The sequence below is a fragment of the Pteropus alecto genome, unplaced genomic scaffold (genome assembly GCF_000325575.1).
Source record: "Pteropus alecto unplaced genomic scaffold, ASM32557v1 scaffold185, whole genome shotgun sequence".
Lineage (NCBI taxonomy): Eukaryota > Metazoa > Chordata > Mammalia > Chiroptera > Pteropodidae > Pteropus > Pteropus alecto.
The window spans coordinates 2,452,413-2,479,054 of NW_006438088.1; the positions used below are offsets into that span (position 1 = coordinate 2,452,413).

At 34.9% G+C, this 26,642-nt stretch overlaps 1 protein-coding gene across 1 annotated transcript in view; it reads right to left on the minus strand.

The window, feature by feature from the left end:
• Positions 1-14,036, minus strand: part of ADGB (androglobin) — a 139,700-nt gene extending 125,664 nt beyond the window's left edge. The window contains 1 exon segment of the mRNA XM_006915339.2: positions 13,917-14,036. Within this exon segment, the coding sequence (XP_006915401.1) occupies positions 13,917-13,990 (74 nt within the window). The 5' untranslated portion in view covers positions 13,991-14,036.
• Positions 14,037-26,642: the final 12,606 nt, after the last annotated feature.

Below are 26,642 nucleotides of genomic sequence, written 5' to 3' on the forward strand. Positions count from 1 at the left end.
GTAATAATTATAAAAATTTTATTTAAGATAATCATCATCAGATCTGGAAGTTGCATTCTTTTAATTAAAATTCTGGTATCAAGATGTCCCTATTATACCAAAAAAAAATTTTTTCAAAAGATAATATGTACTGGCAATAATAGTCAATTAGAGATCTCATTTTTAAGGAAAGAATTCTATCCACCCTTGCAATATATTATTCCTGGATTATATTTATAAATACTGTTCAAAATCTACTTAGAAGTAAAATGCAAAATTTAAGTAATAAATCTGAAAGATATCACATTTGTCTCAGTGGGAGTAACAGGGATTAGATTTGCCCTCCCACCTGACACAACCAAAAACTTGGGCAAAGCACAAGAAACTGGTGTTCAAGACACGGTCATAAAGTGATGAAGGACAGTGATTTCCGAAAGACAGGTGAGCCCTATGGCCCTAAGAGAGTTTTTAGGCCAGTGCAGGGGAAGTGAGACCAGGTGTATCCACATATCCAGCAGATTCCTTGAATAGAAGAGGAGATGAGAGTCTGGGGGAGACCAAGGAGCCAGTTTGCAGGGCAGAGCACTAGAGGAGAGAGCTTCACACAGAGAGAACTCCTTTAATCTTTAGAAGGTCACCCAGTCCATATAAATTTTAGGATGAGTTTCTCTATTTCTGAAAAAAAAAAAAAAAGTAAGATTTCTATAGGGATTGCCTTGAATTTGTAGATTACTTTGAATAATAATGACTTTAAAATGTCATTAGTCTTCCAATCCATGAACATAGGATGTGCTTCTTTGTCTTTACGTCTTTAATTTCTTTCAGCAATGTTCTGTAGTTTTCATTGTACAAGTCTTTCACTTCCTTGGTTAAGTTAGTTTCTAAATATTTTATTCTTCTTGATGCTATTGTAACTAAAATTATATTGTAATTCACTTTTCAGATTGTTCAGTTTGTGTGTAAAAATGCAATGGATTTTTAAGTATAGACTTTATATCCTGCTACTTTGATAAATTCATTTATTCTAACAGTTTTTTTTTTTTTCAGCAATCTTTAGGATTTTCAACTATAAAATCATAGCATCTGCAAACAGATGATTTTACTTCTTCCTTTACAGTTTGGATGCCTTTTGTTTCTTTTTCTTGCCTGACTGCCCTGTTCACAACTCGCAGTACCATGTTGAATAGAAATGGCAAGACGAGCATTGGTTCCTAATTTTAGAGGAAAATGCTTTCAGTCTTTCACCATTGAGTATGATGTTTGCTGTGAAGTTTTTATATATGGCTTATATGTTAAGGCACTTTTCCTAGTTTGTTTAGTGTTGTTGTTTTCTGTTTTTTGGTTTTTTTTTTAATCATGAAAAGATGTTAAATTTTGTCAAATGCTTTTTCTGCTTCAATTGGGATAATCATATATTTTTGTCCCTTCATTCTGTTGATGTGTTGTATTACATTGATTTACATATGTTCAATCATTCCTGCATTTCAGGAATGAATCCCACTTGGGCATGGTGTATGATCTGTTTAGTATGTTGCTGAATTCTGTTTGCTAGTATTTTGTTGATAATTTTTACATAAATGTTCGTAAGAGATATTAGCCTGTAATTTTCTTTTCCTGTAGTATCTTTATCTGGTTTTGGTATTATGGTAATTCTGGCCACACAGGATAGGAAGTGTTCTCATCTTTTCAATTTTTATCAAAGTTTGAACGAGATTGTTATTAGCTTTTTTTAAATATTTGGTAGAATTCACTAGTACAGGTCCAGAGTTGTTCTTTATCGAGATATATTTGATTACTGATTCAATTCCCTTACTATTTATAAGTCTGTTCAGATTTTCTATTCATAATTAATCTGGTAGGTTTTATGTTTCTAGGAATTTGTTCACTTCATCTAGGTTATCCAATTTGTTGGTGTACAATTGTTCATCATACACATAACCATTTTTATTTGTGTAGAATTGGTAGTAATGTTCCTACTTTCATTTCTAATTTTAATAATTAGAGTATTCTCCTTTCCATCTAGCTAAAAGTTTGTCAATTTTGTTGATCTTTTCAAAAAAATTATTTTGTTTCGTTGATTTTTCTTTATTGTTTTTCTTTCTCTATTTTGTTTATTTCTGCTTCTCCTTTCTTAGTCCATCTAGTTAAAGTTTGTCAATTTTGTTGATCTTTTCAAAAAAACTATTTTGTTTCGTTGATTTTTGTTTATTGTTTTTCTTTCTCTATTTTGTTTATTTCTGCTCTAATTTTATTATTTATTTTATTCTGTTAGCTTTGGGATGTGTGGTTGGTCAACAGTACTAGTCTTGGCCCTGTGCAAGTCCTCCAATTCTTTTGGGTACCCTTTTTTTCTGGCAATGCGTTGTTTCTCATTCGTGATATTTTTTAAAATGACTAAAATTCCTAAAATGAAAACTAAAATACCTGGGAATAAAATGCCCAAGAAGAGTACTAATGGTAAATTATATATTTAAGAAGATTAATGAATTTAAGAGATAGCAATAGAAATTATTCAAACTATTTTTAAAAATTGAAAATAAACATCAGTGAACTCTGGGACAACTTCAAACAATCTATTATTGCTGTCATCAAAGGAGAAATTGGAGGTAGGAAAAATATTTGAAGAAAGTATGATCAAAATTTTTAAAATTTCAGTGCAAACTAAAAAACTCAGATTCAACAATATAAATGAACCCCAGACTCAAAAAGCATGACAAAAATCGTGCCAAGGTACAACATAAGCAAATGACACAAAAGATATGGTAAAAAGAAAATCATAAGAACCAGAGGAAAAAAAAGGCACTACATGCAGAAGAACAGAGAAAAGAAAAACAGCAAATTTCTCATTAAAGACAATGCAAGTTAATGGGCAATATCATTACAGAACTAAAAGAAAAAAACTTTGTCAAGCTAAAATTCTACACCTGATAAAAATAACTTTTAAAAATGAAAGTGATATAAACAATTTTTTACATAAAAAACTGAGAGCATTCATCAGCAGAAAATCTTCACCATGATAAAAAAATAAAAGAAGGCCTTTAGGCACAAGAAAAGATGATATCATTAGAATTATGGGTCTATACAAAGAAATAAAGGAAATCTGAAGTAGTGACTACAGGGCTACATATATAAGTTATTTCACTATTTGAATATCTTTGTATAATTAATGGCTTACACAAACAAATAATGTAGTAGAGTTTATAATGAATAAAAAAGTCAAATGTATAAAAACAATAGCAAAAGTGGAAGGTGGATACACATATTATTATAATGTTTTTGTATTAAATGTGGACTGGTATAATATCAAAGACGGTAGAGTGTAATAAGTTGTGTACTACAAACTGTAAAGTCACCACCAAAAGAACAATGACATATAACTAAAAGCCAACAAAGGAGATAAATAGAATTTTTTAAAAACACACACAATTTATCCGAAATATAGCAAAAGAAGAAAAATAAAGAAAAGATAGAACAAAGAGAAAACAAATAGCAAGATAACAGATTTAAATCTAGCAGTATAAGTAATCACATTAAATGTAAAAGAAATCCATTTTATATATAAAGACACGAATAATAAAAGGATGAAAATACATATAGCATGGTAACATTAATCAAAAATATTTTTAAAGTAGATTTAATTCAAAACAAAGAATATTACAAGGAATTGAAAAATGTAATTTCATAATGATAAAAAAAAAACAATTCAGTGAGATGATATAACAACCCTAAATTTTTTTAGTACATGAAACAAAACCAGATGTAACTGTAAGAATCAATAGGTAAATATAGTAGAAAATAGCAATATCATTCTTAATAATTGATAGAACAAGCTGACCAAAAATCGGTAAGGCTATAGAAGCTATAGAATACAAAACACTATACATCAAAATTGACTTAATTGACACTTAGAGAACACTCCATCACAATAAAAAGCAGATTCTTTTCAAGAACACGTTATATTTATCAAGATAGACCATAATTTGAGACATAAATAAGTCCCAAGAAATTTTTTCAAAATCCAAGTCATACAAAGCATATTCTCTGACCAATGGAATTACACTAAACATCATAAACAAACAAAAAAAAACCTGGAAAATTCCAAGATATTTGGAATCTAAGTAAAATACATATGATTAACCAATATGTTAAAGAAGAAATAAAAAAGGAAGTTAGAAAGTATTTTTGAATTGAATAAAAATGGAAACACAGCATATTAAAATTTATAAGATGTCACTAAAGCAATACATAAGAGAAATTTTATAGCACAGAATACCTATATGAGAAAAGAATCTCAAAACAATGTACTATATTTCCAGCTTAAGAAACTAAGAGGAAAAAAGCAAATTAAATCTAAAGTGAGTTAAGTAAGGAAATAAAGATTAGAGCAGATTAATAGAAATAAAAAAAGGAAAATGATGAGAAAAAATCAGTACACCCAAAATCCAGTTTTTTGATCTAACTCTCTTCAGATTGATCAGAAACATGAGAGAAGACACAAACTACCAATATCAGAAATGAAAGTGAGGCCATCATTACTGATGCAATAGACATTAAAAGACTAATAAAATATTGCAAACAACAATATGTCCATATATTCAATAGTGTAGATGAAATAGATCAATTTCTTAAAGGATACAAACTAAGACTATTTATTAGGGAAGAGATAGATTGGATTGGAAATATTGAATGTTCCTCTATCTATTTAAGGCAAGTGAATTTAACATTAAAAACCTTTCCACAGAGAAAGCTCCAGACCCAAATGTCTTTAATGGTGAAGTCAACTAAATATTTATGGAAAAAGTAATACTAATTCTGTTCATTATCTTGATTGTCTTGATGCTTTCATGTGTGCAGATATACATCAATACTTACCAAAACACATCATTTAAATATGTACAATTTACTGAATGCCAAATACATCGATAAGCCTGTTTTTTTAAACAAATAAACAAACAAACAAACAGCCGACGGATTTTTAAAAGGCAATTTAAGGAAATTCCAAACATCATTTTGTGATAGCAATATTATCTGTTCCTAGAGTCATATCTACATTCTATGATATATTTGATTACAAAGTCACATGCAATAAAACATATCTCGTCTATATATTCTGCCTTTCATGTACATCTATTCCTGGTAAATTAAATACCCTGCAATAATTTAAATTGGGAAAAAGTAAAAATTATCTTTATATTAATGGACGTAGCCCATAATTATATTAAAATATATTTTATAATCCAATTATTAATAAAACACTAATAAAGTAACTTTTTAAATTTAAAAACACTTATTAATTATATTCCTTGCAAAGATGACAAAATTATTTTAAAAAAATTCTTAGGTCAGTGAACAAGTTTATATAATACAATAAAAAATATACAAGAATTGGAAACCAAAGGACACTTTAGCTAGTATAAAGTCATTAGAAATTAAAAAAAAAAAAGCAGCAGAATCTTATTTACAGACATGCACACATACACACACATACATACACTCCTGTATATGCTTTAACTAGATTATTTTCACTATAAAGATGTTAAAATTTCAATAAAACGAGGGTCTGAAATTTTGCCATTGTTTTCTTCAAGCATGCTGTTCAGGGTAAGAACATAATTGTATTCATAGTGGGAGGCGGTTTATTTATTCAATGTGCAATCAACATGCCTTCTTTAGTAGTGTCAGCTAATACCCTGAAGTAATCAAAATATCAATAGAACAAAATGCTTTATTAGCACAGAAGAGGGAAGGAAATTACTTCCAACTTAGAATATCAGATGATGTTCTTCATGGAAAAGCAGGTCTTAACTATGGATAGAATTTGGGGTTGGGTGAGAACAACTACAAACAGAAAAGAGGATGGGAAGAGGCACAGAGGCAGAAAAGTGAAAGAATGTAAAGAGTAGGTTAGAATTTGGTTGATGCAGAGAACAGAAAGGAGCTGAAGCTGGTTGGGGCCCTGATAACTAGCTTGTATTCTCTCTCCTCCCTCTCTCTCTCTCTCTCCTTCTCCTTCTCCTTCTCTTCCTCTCTCTTCCTCCCTCCCTCCCTCTGTGCCTTCTTTTCGTTTTTTCAAAGCAGGAGCAACCTATCAGTGGAATAGTGTGTTAAGATTACTAACAGTATTATATATAAAGAAGTAAACTGGATAAGAAAAACCCTTCGCTGAAGGCAAGGAAATTGGAATGTTTTCACAGTGGTTCTCCCTGGAATTAATAAAGGCCCAAACAAGAGGATGTCAGGGAAGACTATGAATGCTGCGGCAGGGTACAGAAGCATCTCAGAGGGAATATTACAAGAACACGGAAACCAGTTGGATAGGTTGGGCAGAGGAGAGGGGAAGCTCAAAGATGACTGCTCTTTATACGTAAGATGTCAGGGAAGTGCTAATAAGATTCTCTAAAATGAACGTGGAAAATGTATACATTTGGGAGAGAAAATGATGACTTCCATTTTGGACATATTTAATTTGGAGTAGATGAAAACATCCAAGTGCAACTGTCCATTTGAACTTGAGCTCAGTTGCATGATAAGGCTAATTTAGTCATCTTAATCAGGAATGACTGTTTTATATGATCAAAGGAGAGGAAGAAAGCCAAGCAAAGTAAGACCAGTGGAGAACGACTTAATGTGGGAGGTAGAAGAGAGAAAACAAAACAGGGGCAGATCCAGAGAAAGGAGAACTCCAGGAAAGGACAGAAGAGAGTAGACTTAGCTGGAGTGACACATGTTTCCCTGGAGGAAGCTGAACGCTTTTGAGAGACAGGAAGGAAAAAACAGGGAGAGCAGAAAAAAAAAGCAGTGTACACAGGCCACTAGGATCTCAAGCTTCTGCCATCTCTCAGGATACAATATCAATCCAGCAGTAAAGCTGATACTTATAAAGAACAAGCCCAAACATGGTATGCAAAACATCAGTGTCCATGCTGACTCCGAAAATCCATAAAAGAAACAACAGGTCTGCAGGACCTGGAGGCTAGTACATGCACAGGTTCTAACTAACCTTCATTTTTATTTTTTTACACAATTCCAATGATTCGCTCATAACCTCATTCTTTGTGGTGCAAACCAGTCTTAAATTGCTCCTAGGCTTTGACCCAAAGTGGAGCAAACGTGGTTTTGCCTCTTATTTCTAAGTAATTCATTAAAATAGTATGTGAAAAGGGCCCTATTGGCAGTGTGTTCAGTACAGCCTTCACCTTTGACCTTGATATTATCTGGTTAAAGTCTCACTGTTTCTGGCTCACAGTTCTTCCTGCTTTCTCTACTTTTGTCACGGTATCCACAAGATTTGACGAACCTAGATGTATCTTCTTCACTTAAATTTAACATATAGCTCCTCTGAATAATCCTCCTAAGCAGTACTATTCAGAAATAAATGCTGTAGAAAGTCTGAAGATGAAGAGAACTGAAAAGCTCTGAGTTTACCCTGACCTCTGAGACAGTGTAGAAGCTGTGGATAGAAGGACCGAGAGTGACAAAAGGGGGCAGAATGAGCACATTGATTTTTTGAGAACTTTGGTTGCAGTAATATATGCAAGTCTGATATTTGTCAGGTCGGAAAGATGGAATAAAAATAATTAGAAAATATTTGGACTATTGAATTCATTTTGCTACAAGCAAAAAAAAAAACCATACAAAATATAAATATTTGTTTACTTTAAAAATATATCATATGTTAATTAGCTACACAATTTAGCATGGTTATAGCCCCAGAATCTGGAATTAATTAGTCTGGACCTAAACTGGGAAAAAATGCTAATAAAATTTCAAAGTACCTAGTTGGATATTTCTTATGACGATATATACACATTTTCTTGTCAAGGATGAAAGTGAAAAAGATTAGTAATATTTCTATCTAAACTTTCATATTATACAAATTATACAAATCATATAAAAGATATTTTTAATCTGTTTTGGATACAGTTTTTAGTCCTTTTATCTCACATTAAATGGTATAATCAGTTTATAGATTATTTAATCCCTTGATTTAAATAATCTGGCCTGAAAATATCAGAAAATATTAAAGTCCATTAAAATATTTTTAAATAATCATTTTTGATTGAGGTAATATTAATTTGCTCACCTAGAAGCATTAACAACAATGCTATTAGTTTCAAAGTATAAATTTGATTATATTTTTAGATAACAATAAAGTACAAATATCACTAGTTTGTAAATTTAAATATTTTCAGTCTAACTTCTACTTCTGTAATAATGCTACAGAGTAAACTTGGAACCACTTTTTCTCTAAAACTAAACAAACTAAAACTGCATGATTAAAAAATTTTTTTACTGCCAGAGATGATTCTTAAACCATGCCAAATTTTAGTGAATTATTAAACAAATGTTCAGATTAAGATAATTTCCATGGAAGAACTGATGGCAGACCCCATTAAGACTAATGGGATACTTCTCTCCCCATTAAGCAGGGTCTGAGCAAGATTTTTATACTTAAAAATATTGACATTTTTATAATGCTCTAATCCATGCCAAGTGCTACCCTGCATTCTGGGGATGATTGACAGGGCCTCATCTGTCTGACTCTCAATCTCTATCTGGTTCTGAGTCACAGAGTTTTATGGCCGAGCTGCCACAGTGAGTTTCTAGTTCAACTCACTTAAAATACACATTCATTATTAAACACACATTGTGCCAAGCCCTGAGAGAATGCAGAATATAAAGAAGACAAGGCATTTAGGAAATTGTCATTGAATTTTATTTACACTTTCTCTCTTGTCTTTTCAGATGTGGTGACATCATCACCTTAACATCATAGCACATATTGCCACTTCGACTGAAGATCATAAATTTGTCGTTTGTAGTCTTTGACCACAATCACCGTACAGATCCGCTCTGCACCCATCCACCTCCCCACCTCTAAAAGTGCTCCTGTCTTCGAGAGTTTCCAGAATCAGGCATTCCCCCATTACTCAGACCACCATCCATTTCTTGGAACCCTGATTCTTAATCCAGCATGAATTCCATGCAGGCAATTGTCAAACCGTACCTTATAAAACATCATATTGATATTTAAAACCATGTTCCCCCTTGACATGTAATTCATTTCCTTAATCTGTCCCTCTCATTCTGCTGTATACTCATCTTAATGTGTCAGTACATTCCTACACAGACTCTCTACCCCAGCCAACCTGGATGACTTCCTGTGCCCCAAACATTCCCATTGCCTGCACTGATCATCTTACTAGCCAGTGCCTTTGGAAATTAGGAATTGGCTCTTAGGGAGGAGGTTAGAAAAACCAGCTCCAGTTCAAAATCATCTTCCTCTCCTCTAACTTATACAAACCTCATTTTAGGAATCTCATGATGTTTCTAATCTAACCTCATGCCAACACATGGTTCTCTCTATTATTTCTAACAAGTTCCCCCTAACGAATGTGGAATTACCATATATGTCCTAGATATTTCTTAGCTCCCCCACCCCCAACCAGATTATATATCCCTGGAAAAAAGTAGCATGTTTCACAATTCCTTATCCTCCAGACCTACCACCGACTTGGGCATGAAAAGTACTCATTAAGTAGTTGAGAAATGACCATAAAAAATAGGTTTTCCTCTAGGGAAGTTCCTGTCACCGAAGCTGACCTTTTAAATTTAACTGGCCTTAGTTGTTGAGGTACAGACAGGTCACTGGAGAAATCACGGAACCCAGTGTGAACCCTGGGTGGTGTTCTCCTCTGCTCTTCCTCTTCCTTCTGCCTTTCTCTGCAAAGCTATGAGGACTGGACCTGGAACTATAAAAATTACCTTCCTACACTGTGTTGTTCTATTTGAAGGGACTTCTGTTCTGATTTTCTAAAGGTAGAGGAACAAATTAACTACCAAGCACTGTTGCATGAGTTCATTTAACTAGCTCTCTCTTGGACCTTGTATAACCAAGAACCCAATTAATTTAATCCTCAATAAGTTATTTATTCTTCTATTATGCTTTGCTTTTATTGTATTGATCATAATTCGGCTTTTGTAATAGTTCTGTTTTCAAATCTTTGTGTAAATAAATATTTTGATCTTTTTCAAGAATTCCATGAAATTTTGATATGCAATTGATCAGTAAAGCTAGATTAACTTGATTATTATGAAATATATTTCATTCTGTTTTCGAAAGAGGTCTAATGATATATTATCATCATTAAGAATCTAGAAGTCTGCATAATTCTTGTTAGTTTAACAAATTACCTGTTTGTTTCATCTTCATTTGAATGTGATATTGGAAGTGCAACAAACTTTTGTGATTATAAACATCAACATGTCCCTATTTCAAACTGCCTATTTAAGTTCCAAATATTTTAGCATTTAAAGTGTAAGCATTAACATTCTAACTATTAATACTTAAATTGCATCATTTCTTTTCTCTCTTTTGAATTATCCATGATCTACATAAGACATATATTTAATACTTCCAAGAAGATTAATTTTTTGTCTTGTTATCATTACAAATATTTCCAGAGGCCTCTAACAAGTGAAAGCGTCTTTGCAATGCCTATTAGTTTACAAATTGATTAATTTAGATTGGTTTATAATTTGTAATTATAATTAGACATTTATAATGAGAGTTATAATTTGATAGTAGTTATGAAAATGAAAGTATTATTCCCCAATGAAATTTTAGAAAGATAACTTCAATTAGAAAAAGTAAGTCAAAGTTTTAAATATTTAACTATAACAAAATTCCCTCATTTACTATGGAACCAGTAGTGTTAAAAGAAAATCTGATAAAGTCATGGAAGTTTGGAGCTGGAGGAAAAAACTAAAGCAAAAAAAAAGAGGACAGTGCATGTCAGATTGGAAACAAGTTTAATGAGCCCTTCAGTTAAAAAAGAAAAAATTAAATGTCAGAATAGAAAAATAACATGTTCGGTGTCACAAAAAATTGGTACTAGAGTGAATCTTTTAATAGAGATTTCATTCTTCCCGATACAGAGAAATGGAGAATAGATAAAATAGAAATGCAATAATCTTATGTAAAAACCGACAGCTCAGTTAGCTGGCCTGATTTTTCTTGGGAATTCAAAGTCATATTTATTTATGAATTTGATCACAACTGGGCATAGATGATTCTGTTTTCTCAATTGTACCATCTCAGTTTTAGAACTTTGTCAATGGAATTAGGCCTCAACCAAATTCAGAAGGAATGAAAACCAAGCTAGGTAACCTAAACTCTAAATTAATTTAATAAACAAGTGGTGAATGTTTATTATGTGTTAGCCATCATGTTAGGTAAAAGCCAGACTTGGGCCTTATCTCCAATCTGACACATAGTCTTAGGAAATAAAAGAGATATGCTACTGATGGCAGTTCTAGGAGAATAAGATTCTATGGGAGGGCCATTTTCAAGGCTCTGAAGACTTTTTCCTTCATTTCTGTATCCAGGACCATGTTAGAGTGGGTTGCATTTATTGGAGTTTAACCACAAGGTGTGGTAAAATGGCATATAAAAACTTACTGAAAATGACCCCAATGACACTGGAGCCTTGCTAGACTTTGATCCCTAGGCCCTGTGCTGGATGGTACCATGTGTTTATCTATGATTTAGCCTGGTATCTAAGATAGTCCTTCAGTAAAATTTAGAGGATAGACTTGCTTTAAAATGAACTTCACATCCTATCATATAATGCTACAGCAGAATTTAATGATTTGATGTTTAATGCTCAATAGATCATTTCTAGCAAAGCCTAGATTTTGTATAACTATTTGCCTTTACACTTCTATTTTCAAAAATATACACAAAAAGAACAAATTAATCAAAAACAGACTCACGAATATAGTGGACAATTTGGTGACAGACAGAGTGGAGGGGGCTTAGGGGGCTGGGAGAATAGGGTGAAGGGTTAAAGAAATTAGTAGTTGATAGTTGGGCATGGGAAACATGGCAGAGGGAATGCAGTTAGCATAAATATGATGGCTATTAATATGATGGGGAGGGAGGGAGCAATCGGGGGGACCAGTTTATAAACAATATAGATGTCTAACCAATGTACTACATACTTGAAACTAATTTAAATAAATAAATTTATATAATCTATATACACATATATTTTTATTGATATAATTCAATTAATATATTTTCTGGAAAAAAAAATATACATGTTAGAAATAATATTATCATCTCAAAAAGAAATAGAAGTACCGGCAAGGAAAGAGTTAGTATCTTACCAGCAGGGACCTTATCTCTATTGTATAATACAAGCATCACATGACCAGGCCACATACTGTGCTTTATGCTAGCTGGTTTGATCAGTTTCTTTATGGGAGTTAATCATCTCATCTCTTTCAGGATATAAACTCTTTAAGGTCAAAGATTTTCCCCAACCTCCTCAAGAGTTGTGAGCCTTCAACGTGAATTAATTATAACCACCATTGACTAAGGTTTTTTGTTTTTTTGGTGTTTCAAAAAATTCTTTTGCAACCCTGTTATAATCTCTTATTGAATCACTGTCCTTCATTTATTAGATAAACATTTTTGAGTGTCTACTACGTATTACCAAGAAATCACTCAGGATACTAAATATTCAATAGCATATAAAGTAGAAAAAGAAAAATCCCATGGAACCTACATTCTATTAGGAAGACCTATAAATATACATAATTTTTTAAAGTGAATTATATAGCATATTAAATGGGAAAAATTTAATGAAGGAAAAAAAGCAGCAAAGGAAAAAAGAGTGTGTTTTTGGTTTGAACAGAAAAATGGAGGTTGAAATTTTAAACCAGTTAGCCAGAGAAATCGGCTTCAGAAATGGCATTTAGGTAAATACCTAAAAAAAGTGAGGGAGAAAATCACATGGAAATCTAAAGGGAAGAGCTTTCCAGTAGAGGAAACAGCGAGTGCAAAGGCCCTGAGGTAGGAACAGCCCTAGGGGATTCCAGGGAATGAAGAGAAGGCTAGTATGTGAACAAGGGGGAGTAAAGTCATAATAGTAAAAGGGGCCTTATCCTGTATGGCCTTGTAAGACTTGGATCTAGAAGAATAGAAGCCATTAGAAAATATTGAAATGACCTGACTTACAGTGATATGCAGTAGGAGAGCAATCCTGTTAAAAATCATTTATGTAATATAGTATCTGAAATTTTAGTTAATAAAAGGAATGGATTATCTGCCAGGTGGCTGGAAGCCTGCTTGTGAGATAGGACAGAAAACTAGGAACTAGAGAATCAGAAATCACAGACATGGAAATGATTCTGGGAGAGGAATTAAAAGAGTTTAAATACTAGGGATGGGTGAACAGAAGTCCAATGTGGGATTCACCACCTTTAGGCAAGGAAGGTGGTGAAGAAGTAGGCATCCAAAATGTAAGAATCTAGTTGAAAAGAATTGACTGCCCACTCCCTACAGGCATAGCTGGACGAACATAAATGACCCCACTGAGGTATGTTTGGTAGCTGGCATTCTCTCATAGCTGGAATAAATGTTATAAATTCAAATAATATTCTAAAGTCTGTGCTATAAATAACGGAGAGAGGGGGAGAGAGAGAGAGAGAGAGAGACCAAAGGGAAAAATAATAATAACGAGGTACATAAGCAGACACAACAATCACCACCCCAGGACAGAGAGGCATCAAATAGATTCCAAGAGTTAGGCTCTGTAAAATTTCTTGGGGTAAACATTAATAACATAAACTACATATTTATATAGGTTTAACTTTTTAAAAACCATTTGATGTCTGATATCATCTGATACCAGCTTTTCCGAGTGCGTGGGTGGGCTACGAAGGAGAGGAGGGGCTCTGGAAAGGAGGATGGTCCAGGCGGGACTAGGGAAGGAATGGGAGCAAGAATCTCCTGCGTGTGGGTTCCCGCAGAAGATACAGAATTTGGGAGGAGGCCAGCCAGCTAAACTCCTTCCTGCCCTGGCAGAGCCTGCTACAGAAAAAGCCAAGGGGTTAGGCCCGGGTGAGACGGGCTGGCAGAGGTCCCTTACTCTTTAGATTTGTCCGAGCCGTGCGCTGAGTTGATACGGTGCACCTCTTTCCTTTTGGTTTGTTTGGAAGTCATAGCAAAGGCTGACCCAGGCCAGGCTCAGCAAGGAATGGCAGCCGCCTGCGCGGCTCCCGCTCCGCGTCTGCCGTTGCCAGGAGACGGCGGACGCGCGTCCTGCAGACGCTGTGTCCCGGCTGCGCCGCTGCGGCGCGGCGGCTTCGAGGCGGCGAATTGGGACACGAACGCGAAGAACTCAGGTCTTAGCATCCAGGTGGAATCCTAGGGATTGGGTGTCTGCGGAGGAATCCGCGCGCAGCGAGCACAGACTTGACAGTAGGATTGATGGGCAGCTCTGAAAAATCGCGGTTCAATCCGGCCTACGCTGCCTGGCTTTGCCTATAGACATATTGACTTCCTCTTAGATTTTCAGCTATGTGGAGACTCATATTATGCGAGGTTCCCTCTCCTCAAGTCTTTTCTCCTTTGAACAAGATTCTTGAATGATAAATAAAGAGACATTATGCCCACACTAAATTCGCCAATGGATTGATTGAATGGTTAGATAAAGATGGTATCTGTGATTAAAGTCAGGTGTCTCGATTGTTTATATGAAAGAATAAATGCAAGTCACGGAATCGATTCGCCCGTGGTACACTCAACTTAAAAAGGCACTGGGGCCAGATGATGTGATCCAAGCAAACCAAGACCTAATTGGCTCCAGCTTAATGCTTAGCCAACCTGTGGTGTACTTATTAGGTATGTTGCTCTGGGCAAGTTCTTCCTTCTGAACCTCAGTTACTTATTTGTACTCTGGAGATGCTAGTACTTATTCACCATTCTGTTTTGAGGATAAATAAGATGTAAAATGTTTAGCACATGATGGAAGCCCGGCAAATGGGGACCCCTGTTTCAGAGATGTCAACTTTCATGTCTTCAAGGAGCAGGCAGATGAATGAATGAAACAGAAATGCTGGAACTGGAAAAACTTTAAAATTTATTAAAACAAAAAAAAATATTGTGTTGGTCCCATGCAATCTCAGTTCAGAAAGATTCACCCATACACAGGCCTGAGGTTTAGAAGCCCTGTCACTAGTTGGCCTCTCCCATGAGCCTAGACATAATTAACCACCTTTAACTAAAGAGATCCCCTGCTCTTGGGTCTGGGCACTGCTCAGAGGCCCAACTCTACAGGGAAGAAGCAGCTTCCTGCAAAGCAAATATTTTAGCTACTCCCACGAATTAATGCCTAGCTCTCTCTACTCGGCATAGCCTTTGCTTGGTCAGACTATTCTAATCTTGTTGTTATTGGGGGTTACACAGATCACAATCAGACATCAATTTCTTTGTATCTGCACGCAAGATAAATAACTTCAAAGTCAGTAGGATTAATATTATGATGGAAGAAGTGCTCCACAAACATCTCCTATATACATGAAGACAATGAAGACATCTTAAGGGCTCTGCCCCTTTTATCCCAGGATTGCAATCTCCAGAGAACCCTCCTGAGTGCGAGTAGAGGACCAAACTTTGAAAAAAATATTATTTAATACAAAACCTTACAGTAATCAAATGCATAGCCACAAGGACATATAAAGACTATTGGGTAAAAGAGCACCATTATATGCAACCAACCGATGGACAAGGTGAATTTCATCTTGAGCTGGGACATGTGTGAAACCAAGGTTAATGGTTGCAAGATGCCAAGACCATTAGAGAAGAAAAATCTTACAAATCAGATGATTTACAACCCACCCATATTTTGTAGGTGAGCAACCCCAGGCCAGAAGTGCCTTGCCAAAGTTGCGTAACTACTTAGTAGTGGAGTTTGGACTAGAGACATCGAAGGCAGGAACACCAGTTTAAGCTACTACTACATGCAGAGACTACTTTCTCATCTATTAAATGAGGAAAAATTAAGGGAGTTGACATAAGGATAGAAGGAGAAAGTAAAAATATTTTTTGAAAAGTATAAAGGGCTTATTAATTTCTTTTTCTTCTAGTCTCTTCTTTTCACCCACTCACGCAATCCCCCACCTTGGGCAACCATCAACTTGTTCCCTGTATCAATGGGTCTGTTTGTGTTTTATTTTGTTTATTCATTTGTTATTTTTAGATTCCATATATAAGTTAAATCATGGTATTTGTCTTTGACATTTCACTTAGCATAATACCCTTTAGGTCCATACATGAGGTCACAAATGGCAAGATTTTATTTTCTTTTTATGGCTGGGTAATATTCCATTACATAAATAGATGATAGAGAGATGATTAGATAATAAGTAGATAGATGATAGATAGATACCACATCTTCTTTATTTATTCATCTATCGATGGACACTACATTGCTTCTATATCTTGACTATTGTAAATAATGCTGCAATGAACACAGAGGTGCATATAGCATTTAGAATTAGTGTTTTTGTTTTCTTCAGATAAATACCCAGAATAGAATTGCTGGGTCATATGGTAGCTCTATTTTTATTTTTTTGAGGAACCTCCATACTGTTTTCCATAGTGGCTGCACCAATTTACAATCCCACCAACAGTGTATGATGGGTATGGACTATTAATTTCTAATGAATTATTAATTTTCTTATGTACTATGACTTTCTAGTCCCATGTTCTTTTGCCTTTATTATGTTATACATGTAACATGAAAAATGGAATTTCTCTTCTTTATGGAGCTAAACTTGGTCAACCGATAGTTATAAGAGGCAAATACTTTCCTCAATAAACCTTAAAATGGTATTTGTATGTGCTGGTGTGAAAAAGACAATTCGTTCTACATTTACTTTTTTAACCCATATTCTTATGTGCAGATGGTAATCATGTCAATATCATTTTGAAATGTTAATAATAGCTGTGATTTATTGTGTTCCTGCCTATTTTTTTTTTTCATTTGTCTAAAGGGAAGAATAATACCTCAAATGTTGTGCTTGGAACATCATAAGCACTCAAATAAGGATAGCTAATATTATCATTATTTCATAGGTTAAAAAAAAAAAAAAACTTAAGTGCAGACAGGTAAAAGGACTTGCCTGACATGGGACAGGTGGCAGAGCAAGCTCGGCCTGACTCCCCACAGCCTGTTCTCTGCAGTTCTCCAGGCTAACGCTCCTCCTGAAACTGCCAGAGTTGCTCCTGACCACAGCAAATCCAGATGATCGCCCTGTGACTCAGCTTAGGTTTCCAAGTTCTCTGGCCGTGAAATAACTTTCAGACGCCGAGAAACAGGGCTTATACTTTATTGGAGCTACCCAGAGTGGAGACTCTCTCCAGTCTGTACTTAGTTTTTTGAGGAATAATTCTTTGGCTTCAGGCAGCAGTAACACCTGCTCCGTGGGGAAGTGGGTAGAAACGTTCACTTCCGCATGCCAGCAGAAACAGAACAGGCAGGGACTCTCTGGAACGCTTGGAGATCTGCTGAAATGGGGAAGCAAGCTTTGCTAACCGCTTCTCCACCCACTGTTGGGAGTCCTAGATAACTGGAACTGGGAACGGGGAGGGTACATAGGGCTGGGAGAAGGACAGCCTTTCTCTTTCTTAAAGCCATTAGCTCCAGAGTAGCTTCAGACACTTGGATCCTCAGCCAGAGGAAATTATATAGATGGTGCTGCTCAGCCACCTCTTTGCAATTAGGTCATTTATAGAATTGCCTAGAATTTAACCAACCAAATGAGAAAGCAATAAATTCTACATGTTCTGCTTGCGGTTCAGGTCAACTGTCACTTCAAGTTCTGTCCTTCGCTTTTCACTTTTCCTTAGAAATGAATATCTTTCTTCTTTATTTTCCACAGAGCTTTATTTGTCTGTCTTTTTAAATTCCTATCATATTTTGCCTGGTTTTTATCATTACTTCTGCCCTGGCCCTTCTCATTTACTAGACTATGAGGCTCTTTAGAGCGAAGCCTGCTTCTACTCTTCACCAAATTCAGTTGAAACTTTGCAAGCTTCTTCAACATCTAATAATCACAGCTCACGTTATTGAGCACTTGTGATGTGCTTAACACTCCACTAAACTCTTTTTCTTTGCTAATTCACTTAGGTTATAAACACACAAGAAATTTGTTATTATTACAATCTCTTTTTTGCAAATATGAAAACAAGCAGATAGGTTCAATAAAATTAGTGAGTGGTCAGGCAGCATTCAAGCCCATGAAGTTGGGTGCCAAACCCATTCTCTCTGTAACCATGTTAGTCTGCTTCCCTCAATGATAATAACCTTATGGGGTGCTATATTCAGCCCACTTTTATAGAGAAGTGAGTTTTAGAAAGGCATAGCAACTTGTCCAAAGTCCAAAGCACAGAGGGAGTGGAATCAGGATGTAAAGGTGAATGGTCTGGCTTCAGAGTACACTGTTGTATTGTACTATATTGTATTGCATTGCATTGCATTGCATTGCATTGCATTGCATTGCATTGCATTGCATTGCATTGCATTGTATTGTATTGTACTGTACTGTATTGTATTGTAATGTATTGTATGGTATTGTATTTTTTATATGGCAATAGCACTTAACACCTGTATTGTATTGTAATGTATGGTATGGTATGGTATTGTATTGTATTTTTTATATGGCAATAGCACTTAACACGAGATCTAGCCTCTTCACAATATACTATTCAAGCATACAATATAGTATTGTTAATTATAGGCAAATGTGCAGCAAATCTCTAGAACATTTTCGTCTTGCATAACTAAAACTTTGTATCCGTGAATACTCTTAAGCTCTCTGCTACACTGCCTCCTTCAAACGATGGGAGTACAGAAAAATGTTTACTAGATGTCACTGAAAATATTTGTCCTGCCAGAGAAAGCTTAATTATTCTAGACAAGGCTTAACTTATAGTTTAATTATCTCTCAAAGGAAATTCTGAGTAAAGCATTTTAAAAAAATGAGATAATAAGGAAATAAGATATGTCATGATACTAGCTGAAAAATGATTTCCATTTTGATTAGCTGTTTAAATAAGGAGCAATAGTTTTCCTGACTATACTAAAACACTTCATTGGCATGCAAACTAACCTGCATTTTTATAATGCTACAGTCCCCAGTTCAGTGGATGCTAGGGTACAAATCCGGATCCTCCTTCTAGACAAAGGCACTCACTCCTCTCCCAGAGGAAGCCACCTCATTCCACCCAGTGTTATGCCTTCTCCCTGAGAGCCTCCTGTGCCTCACAGGGATATAACTGGGACAATTCTGAAAGGTCATTCTCTCTCCAGAGCTCTCTGAATATTGGTGGAGACATCTGTTACCATGCATTGCAGTTTAACTTCTCCTTCTGCCCGATCACGCTGGCCTTTCACTCTTAGAGATGTTACCAAGAATATTCAATAATAAACACGGTGCATGTGCAGTTATCAGTGTTAGAATCTCTTCTCTGGGAACTGGCCCAGAATAATAGATATCAGGTATGACTCTAGGAAGCAGACTCTAAAATGAGATTTAAGAAAACTTATGCTTCCAAATAAGATGAAGTGACAGGGAGTGAACTTAGCCTCTCACATGCAATAATTAATTAAATAAAATATAGAAAGACATTGGTTAACTGGCAATGAAAAGTAGTGATCTCTGAGACGTGGAAAACAAAAAAAGGTGGAGTTTATAATTGTCCCAGTTTATTGCAAGGCCCTGGCACAAGGATGGGAACCCAGGCAGAAGCTGGTGGTATATCTGATTTGGGGAGATGGAGCTGAGGTCCAGTGAGGCTAGGCAGCTAAAGTTCCAAGAGCAGAGTGTATGGAGGGGAGAGTAACACAGAGAGGAGACCCTCAGAGGGTGGGTCCATCTGAGTGCTGATTTACACATGCACGTGAGGAAGTGCTCTGAGGCCACAGAAAGAACCACATGAAAGGATTAAAAGGAGCAACGTCTCTGAGCTCACACAGGCCTGTCCTCACCAGCATAAGTGGAAAAAACTCATAATTCACAGGAGTTGGGTAGGGAGTTTTGTAAACGCTTCACTGGCTCCATCTGACAAACCTTAAAAATGGGACCTAAAATGATCAAACTATTTCTAATTAAGTTAACAGCTTCCCTGAACAAATCTTAAGAATATTTATAGGAATACAAAAAATAACCAGCACCCAACAGGTAAAACTCAAAATGACAATAGTTGATAAAAATTACCTGGCATGAAAAGAAGCAGGAAAATATATACCATTAAAAGGAGGAAAAAAAATCAACCACTTGAAAATGGCTCAGAAAAAACATAGATGATAGAATTAGCAAATAGGACATTAAAATAGTTATTATAACTGCATGCCATGTGTTCAAGAATCTAGGAGAAAGATTGACTACGTTAAGTTCATCCTAAGAACATCTAAAACTACAAATATAATGTTAATGTTGAAAAAATAAATGATGGTATTGATGACAGATTAGACATTACAGAACAGATGAGTGAATTTAAAGACAGCAATAGAAACAATTTAAAATGAAACACATAGAAAAATAAGACTTAAAAGAATAACAGAGCATCAGGGAGCCATGAAACAATTTCAAGTGTACTAACACAGGTGCAGTTGGAGTTCCTGAACAAGCAGGGAAAGTGGGCCAGAGGAAGAAGAGGATACAGAGAAAATTATTAAAAAAAAAAAAAAATTGAAAAATTTCCAAATTTTGTACAAGCTATAAATCCCAGAAATTTAACAAACCCTGAGCCCAATAAACAAGAAAAAATCTACACACAGGGACATCATAATCAAATTGATTGAAATTATAGTTAAAGAGAAAATCTTAAAATAGAATTTAGGGCTTACCCACAGGTAATGAGGAAGTCCATCATCGGTGACAGATGGAGCGTTGACAGCCCCGACATGGAGTTGCAATGCAACTGTTCAACTCTAACCTGTGGTAAACTAGGACAAAGCATTCGTGAAAGAGAATGCACTGACAGGTATATCTCAGGCCTATGACAGTTTGGGGAAGTAGTAATTATATAGAAACTGGAAGGCTGTTGCCATCTTAAAAATATGAACTATAGTTATAAAACTTTTAATGACCTATTAAATTTATTGCCCATGTCATTTCTGGGTCAGTTTCGGTTGACTTATATTTTCCCCTCCTAATGGAATGTATTTTCCTGCTTATTTGCTACACTTCTTATTAGCTACAAGACATTGTGAATTTTACCTTCTTTGGTGCTGGCATCATTCACCATGAATATTTGTTTCTTTTGTAATTAATTGTGTTTATCTAGAAGTTTTGTTTATCTGGAGATTTACCCAAATAGATGAACAAGATTTGCTGAAGTCAAAGCAAAATGTTGAAAACAAGCATAACAAAACTTAGCACAATCATTCTCCTATGAAGCACCATTATTTATCTATATGAAAATTCTAAAATAACTCAGCAAAAACTGCCATTGCAAAGGAGGTACTAATAGAATTTTGTGTTATGATGATCTATGAGGGCTTCAAAGAATTTTAAAATGTTGGGGAGGGTAAAAAATATTATTAGTTTAAACTGTAATTTTAAAAAATGAGAATTACAAGGAAAAAAACAAGTCTTTGTGTTTATAACAAGGTTTATATTTCCACCAAAAAAACCTTTCACCTTATATACCTGTTTAAGATAGTTAAAAGTTATCGCTCTCAATTTAATTTCTTGTAATTCTTTACATCCTGTTCAATTTTTCCACACATTTATATCTCACGTATATCTTATGCATGTTATATAGCAAAAGGTAACATTTGCAAATATATCCTAGTGTTTAACAATGCAAAACCTTAAAATTAATCAGAAATATGGTATGGGAGAAATGTTTAAAATATTATTTTATTACAAAGTATTAATTTTGGAATTATAAAAGTATAAAGACAAGTAAAAAAACTCTACTCCCATCTTCCAGAAATAACCTCCAATAGCTTTTTGATGTATAGAGTCTTCCCATCATATACACAACGACTTTATAAAATTGACATTATATTATTTGATTTTTTTCAGTTAGCTATGTTGTCAATATTTACCCATGTAATTTAATGATTTTCTACATCACGATTTTTAATAGCTGTATAATAGGCCATCATTTAAATATACTTAACCATTATCCTATTGTTGGACTTTTAGGTTATTTCTTATATTTAATGTGAATAACAGGCGGATGAAATACAGCACAATAGAGATTAAAAAGAATAGGAAACTGAATGCCTGGACTTTCGGGCCAGCTTTGAGTGGTTTTGGATAAGTTATTTCACCTCTCTGAGTTCTAGTTTCCTCACTTAGAAAATTGTCAGGCTGAACTAGATGACGTTCCGGGTCCTCTTTAGTGCTTACACTGACAGACACCAGTACTTCCGGGATTAAAAATCACTTAGGTGGGAAAGGTTTTGAGTAGGGTGCTGCAGTGGAGAACTCTGAACAACTGGAAGGTAGCATAAGTGCCTACGCTTTCCGGATTATTTACAGAACTAAAACAGGAATAAGTGAGCATTGGCACTGGTCAAAGTGGGAAAGTATCAAAGTACCTCTGATCATGCCAGCCCTTTCCTCTCCTCTGAGAGCTAAGAAGGATTGACATCCAACCTTGCCATCCCTCTAGACTCCAAGATTGTGTCAGTCAGTTGGAGCATGATGCTTACAAGTGTGATTGGGCATTTTACACTGTTTGCATTTTCAGCTTTATTAACAAATTTTTTAAAAATACAGTTTAAAAATGCATATTAATTTAAAGGTAACTCATTTAAAAATTTACTCTTTTAATGGAGCTAAAGTTAAAGACTGAAAAACGAAGAACATTGGATAATAAAAGTTCTGTATAATAAATAGATTCACTCATTCTTACGTTTAATAAATACTTATTGAACATCTACTCTGTCTAGTCCCAGTTCCAGGGGCAGAGAAATATAGGGAGGATGTACGACAAACAAAGCCTTAGATCTCATGAACTTAAATTCTAGGAGAGGGAGACAGATAATAAACATATTATGTTGTTATAGTATGTCAGATGGAGCTACTTACTAAGCAGGAAAAAGGAATTAGGGTAAAGGAATTAAAAATATGGGAACTAGGGAAGAAGTAGATATTTTACATCAAAGGGACAGGAATGGGCACTCCAATAATGTGACATTTGAAGAGAGACCTGATGTCTAAGAGATGGAGCCATGCAGACCTCCTAGGGTAAGAGTGTTTTAGGCAATGACGATGGCAAGTGCTGTTTTGAGGCAGGAGGGCATGGGGTGTGTTCTATGCCACCATTAGTAGAACAAACAGCGAGGAGAAAAGTAAAACATGAAGAGAAGCAGACGAGTGGCAGATCCTATAGGCCCCTATCAAGAATGTGGCATTTATTCTGAGTCAGATGGAAACAATTATAAGATTTGGGACAGGGGAGTGACATGATCTGACTTAGGCTTTAAAGTGATCTTTTTGGATGCTTTGTTGAAAATAGTCATGGGTAGGAATGGAGGAGTAAGAAGGGCAAAAGCTAGGGAAAACAAGTTAAAATGCTATTGTGATGATTCAGAGAGATGCAATATTGTCTATACTGGGGTAGAAGTATGGGAGGGTGAGAATGGTCTTTGCTTTGGTGAATTTGAAGGCATAGATAAAAAGATATGCTGACAGATTGGATATTGTGTATGAGATTAAAGGAGAATCAAGGATGACAGTAAGGATTTAGACCTGAATAACTAAAAGATGGAACTGCCACCCACTGAATTGAGAAAGATTTTGCAGCAGGAGGTTTTAGGAAATAACGAGTTCATGTTGAAGCATGTTCCATATGGGATGCCTGTTAGAAACCCCAGCAGAGAGTTCACAGAGGCAGCTGGATATCCAAGTCTGGACTTTGCAGGACTGGTCTGCTCTAGAGATAGACATTTTGAGGTCATCATCATAAGATAAATTCCCTAAATAACTTTACCCATCCCATAAAAATATTTTTTACCATTATAAGAGTGTATGAAAAACAAACTCAATTAGATCAGAAAACACTTAACAAGGATTTATGCCGGAGTCTTCCTGCAAGTAAAGTCACCCTGATTATTATTTTTAAATCAATCCATGAAGCTTAGATGAAATTCAACTTTAGAACAATATCTTTTATTGCTTTAGACAATTACTCTAGCTTATGAAAAACATTGCTCTAATCTTCTCCCTTTACACGGGGCAACTATTGACTTAAATGAAATCCGTAACAGGGAGAAGTGAGGTTTCACATGCAATCATTTTATTTTAGAGCTGGAATGATCTTAATGACCTCATTTAATCCAGGAGTTTGTTTCACAGAGAGGAAAAAAATAGAAGTTTAAAAGGTTAAGTGACTTCCCAAGGTCATTCAGCTAGTATACTTATTATTTACTTAATATAACAAGTATTTACTGAGTACTTGGTGCTGGCTGATGTTCTAAGGATTGGAGATAAAACAGTCAACAATAAAAATAAAGACTCTGTTACATGATCTTTATAGTCCTTTTAGGGGAGCTAGAAAACAAACAAATGTACAATGTGACACAAAATTGATAAGTGCCATGAAGAAAAATGAATCAGGATAAGGATTGGATGATAAGTAATTAACTGTCCAAATGGAGACACTTTTTTAAAATAAAGAGAATTGAAAACTGAATAGGATGCCAAGTCAGCAGGCATAAGAGGTATCGAGCATGGACAGACGAAAACATAAATTCACTCAGTTACACTGTATCGAGACTGCTGAGGTGTTGAATTAGGTTTATTTCCTATAAAGGGGTCAGGAATAAGGTGATATGGTGACATCTGAGAAGAGATCTGAAGACAGAGAAAGCAAGAGGCATGCATATATTTGGAATAGGCTGTCATAGGCAAAGGGAACAATGATGAAAATTCTGAGGAAGGAAGGTTTTGAAGAAACAGCAAGGAAGTCAGTGTGGTTGCTAGGGAGGAAACAAGGGGGAGAATGCAATGAGGTAGGATGATGTAGGAATTTTTAGGCTATTAAAGTTATTTTGATTTATTATGCTTGATAGAAGAACCCATTTGTTGGCTATGAAACAAAGTGTGACATTATCTAATTTTCACTTTAATAATAATCCGGCTGCCCTATTGACAATAGATTGAGGCGGGGCTGAGGGTGTTAAAAATAATACCATTTACAATGCGTAGTAACAAACTTAACAAAAGCTGTACATGCTTCTATTTGAAAATTTTATTGCTAAAATTAAAGAAGACCTAAACAAATCATACATTATATTCATAGGTTAGAAGACTTGATATTGTAAAAATGTCAATTTCTCCAAAATTCTGTATGATCGAATCACTTCCAATCAGAATCCAGCTAGATTATTTTTTAGTATAAATTGAAAATCTGGTATTGATATTTATGTAGAAATGCTAATTACCTAGAATAAGTTTTAAATGTTTAAATTTGGAAGATTTGTGTTACTTGAAGAATTACTATAAAGCTGTAATAATTATTGATTCTGAATTTAAAAAGGTTAATTAATCAAAATATGAAGTTCAGGAATAGATATCTGTACAATGACGTGTGGCAAATTTATTTTTTTTTAAGGCAGCAATGAAATTAATATAGACAGAGAAGATTATATGTGTTTTTCAGCATATAGTATCAGAAGAACTGGATGTCTACATGGAAAAAAAATGTAATTTGATGGATCCTTCACTTCATACTTAAAAATTAAGATGAAATGTAGATTTAAACATAAAAATTTCATCTAAAATCTTCTTAAAGAAATTTTTGGAGAATATCTTTACAAACTTGTGGTATTCAAAGACTTCTTAGAACACAGAAATTATTAACCATAATAAAAAGTTTGCTAAACTGAACTTCATTGAGATTAAAAACATCTGTTAAAAAAGTCATTATAAAAAAATTAAAAGGCGAGCCTCAATGGGATAAATGCATTTCCATATATACAACAAAGGATTTGTATTTAGAATACATAAAGAATTTCTAAAATTCGATAATAAAAAGCCAACAAACAATAAAAATTGGCACAAAATTTTGACATTAACACAATATGGTATATGGATGGCCAATAAGCAAAGGCATTAGGGTCGTATAATAAAGGGGGAAAAAAAACCTAATGAGATATAATTAGTAGATAAAAATCTACTAAATTGCTGAAATTTAAAAAATAAAACCAATAATGACATGTTATTATTGAATTATTCTATGTTAACCTCGTTAAACTGAGGACTATGTTTCCCAGAATTTCCTTTTCTGTTTTAGATTTGGCCAAAAGAGCTATTGTGTATGACTTAAAACATAAATGAAGCAGCGGCCATTACTCTCAAAAGTCTGTTAGTGTCAGATTTAGTGCCAGACAGATGGATCTGTGTCCATTGGGTCTCACTTTCCCAAGTTGTCCGACTCATCTTCCAGGCTGATCAACAGCAGCCCCAGGTCTGCTAACAGAAATTTGGCTGTGGATCCACAAAGATAGTATCTATGCAAGAGAGACAACTTCCCATAGAGCTCACCATAAACTTCCTCTTCTTGGTTCTACTGTAGTAGCTGAATGTGCTTGGTTGCTCAGATTTCCCTGCAAGCCCTAGCTTGTCTTCTTGTATCAGTACTTAAAGTAGACCCATCAGAGACTTTTTCTGATTCTCCAACAACCCTTGCATTTACTCCAGCTGCTCTCGCTTTTGTGTGAGGTCTAATTTCTACAATAACACTCACATTAGCTCTGCTTCCCTGCCTAACCCTTTATCATTATAGTTCTTGACATAGTTCTCATTTGCATTTGGATCTAATTTAGATAACTAGATCCTCAACTCTG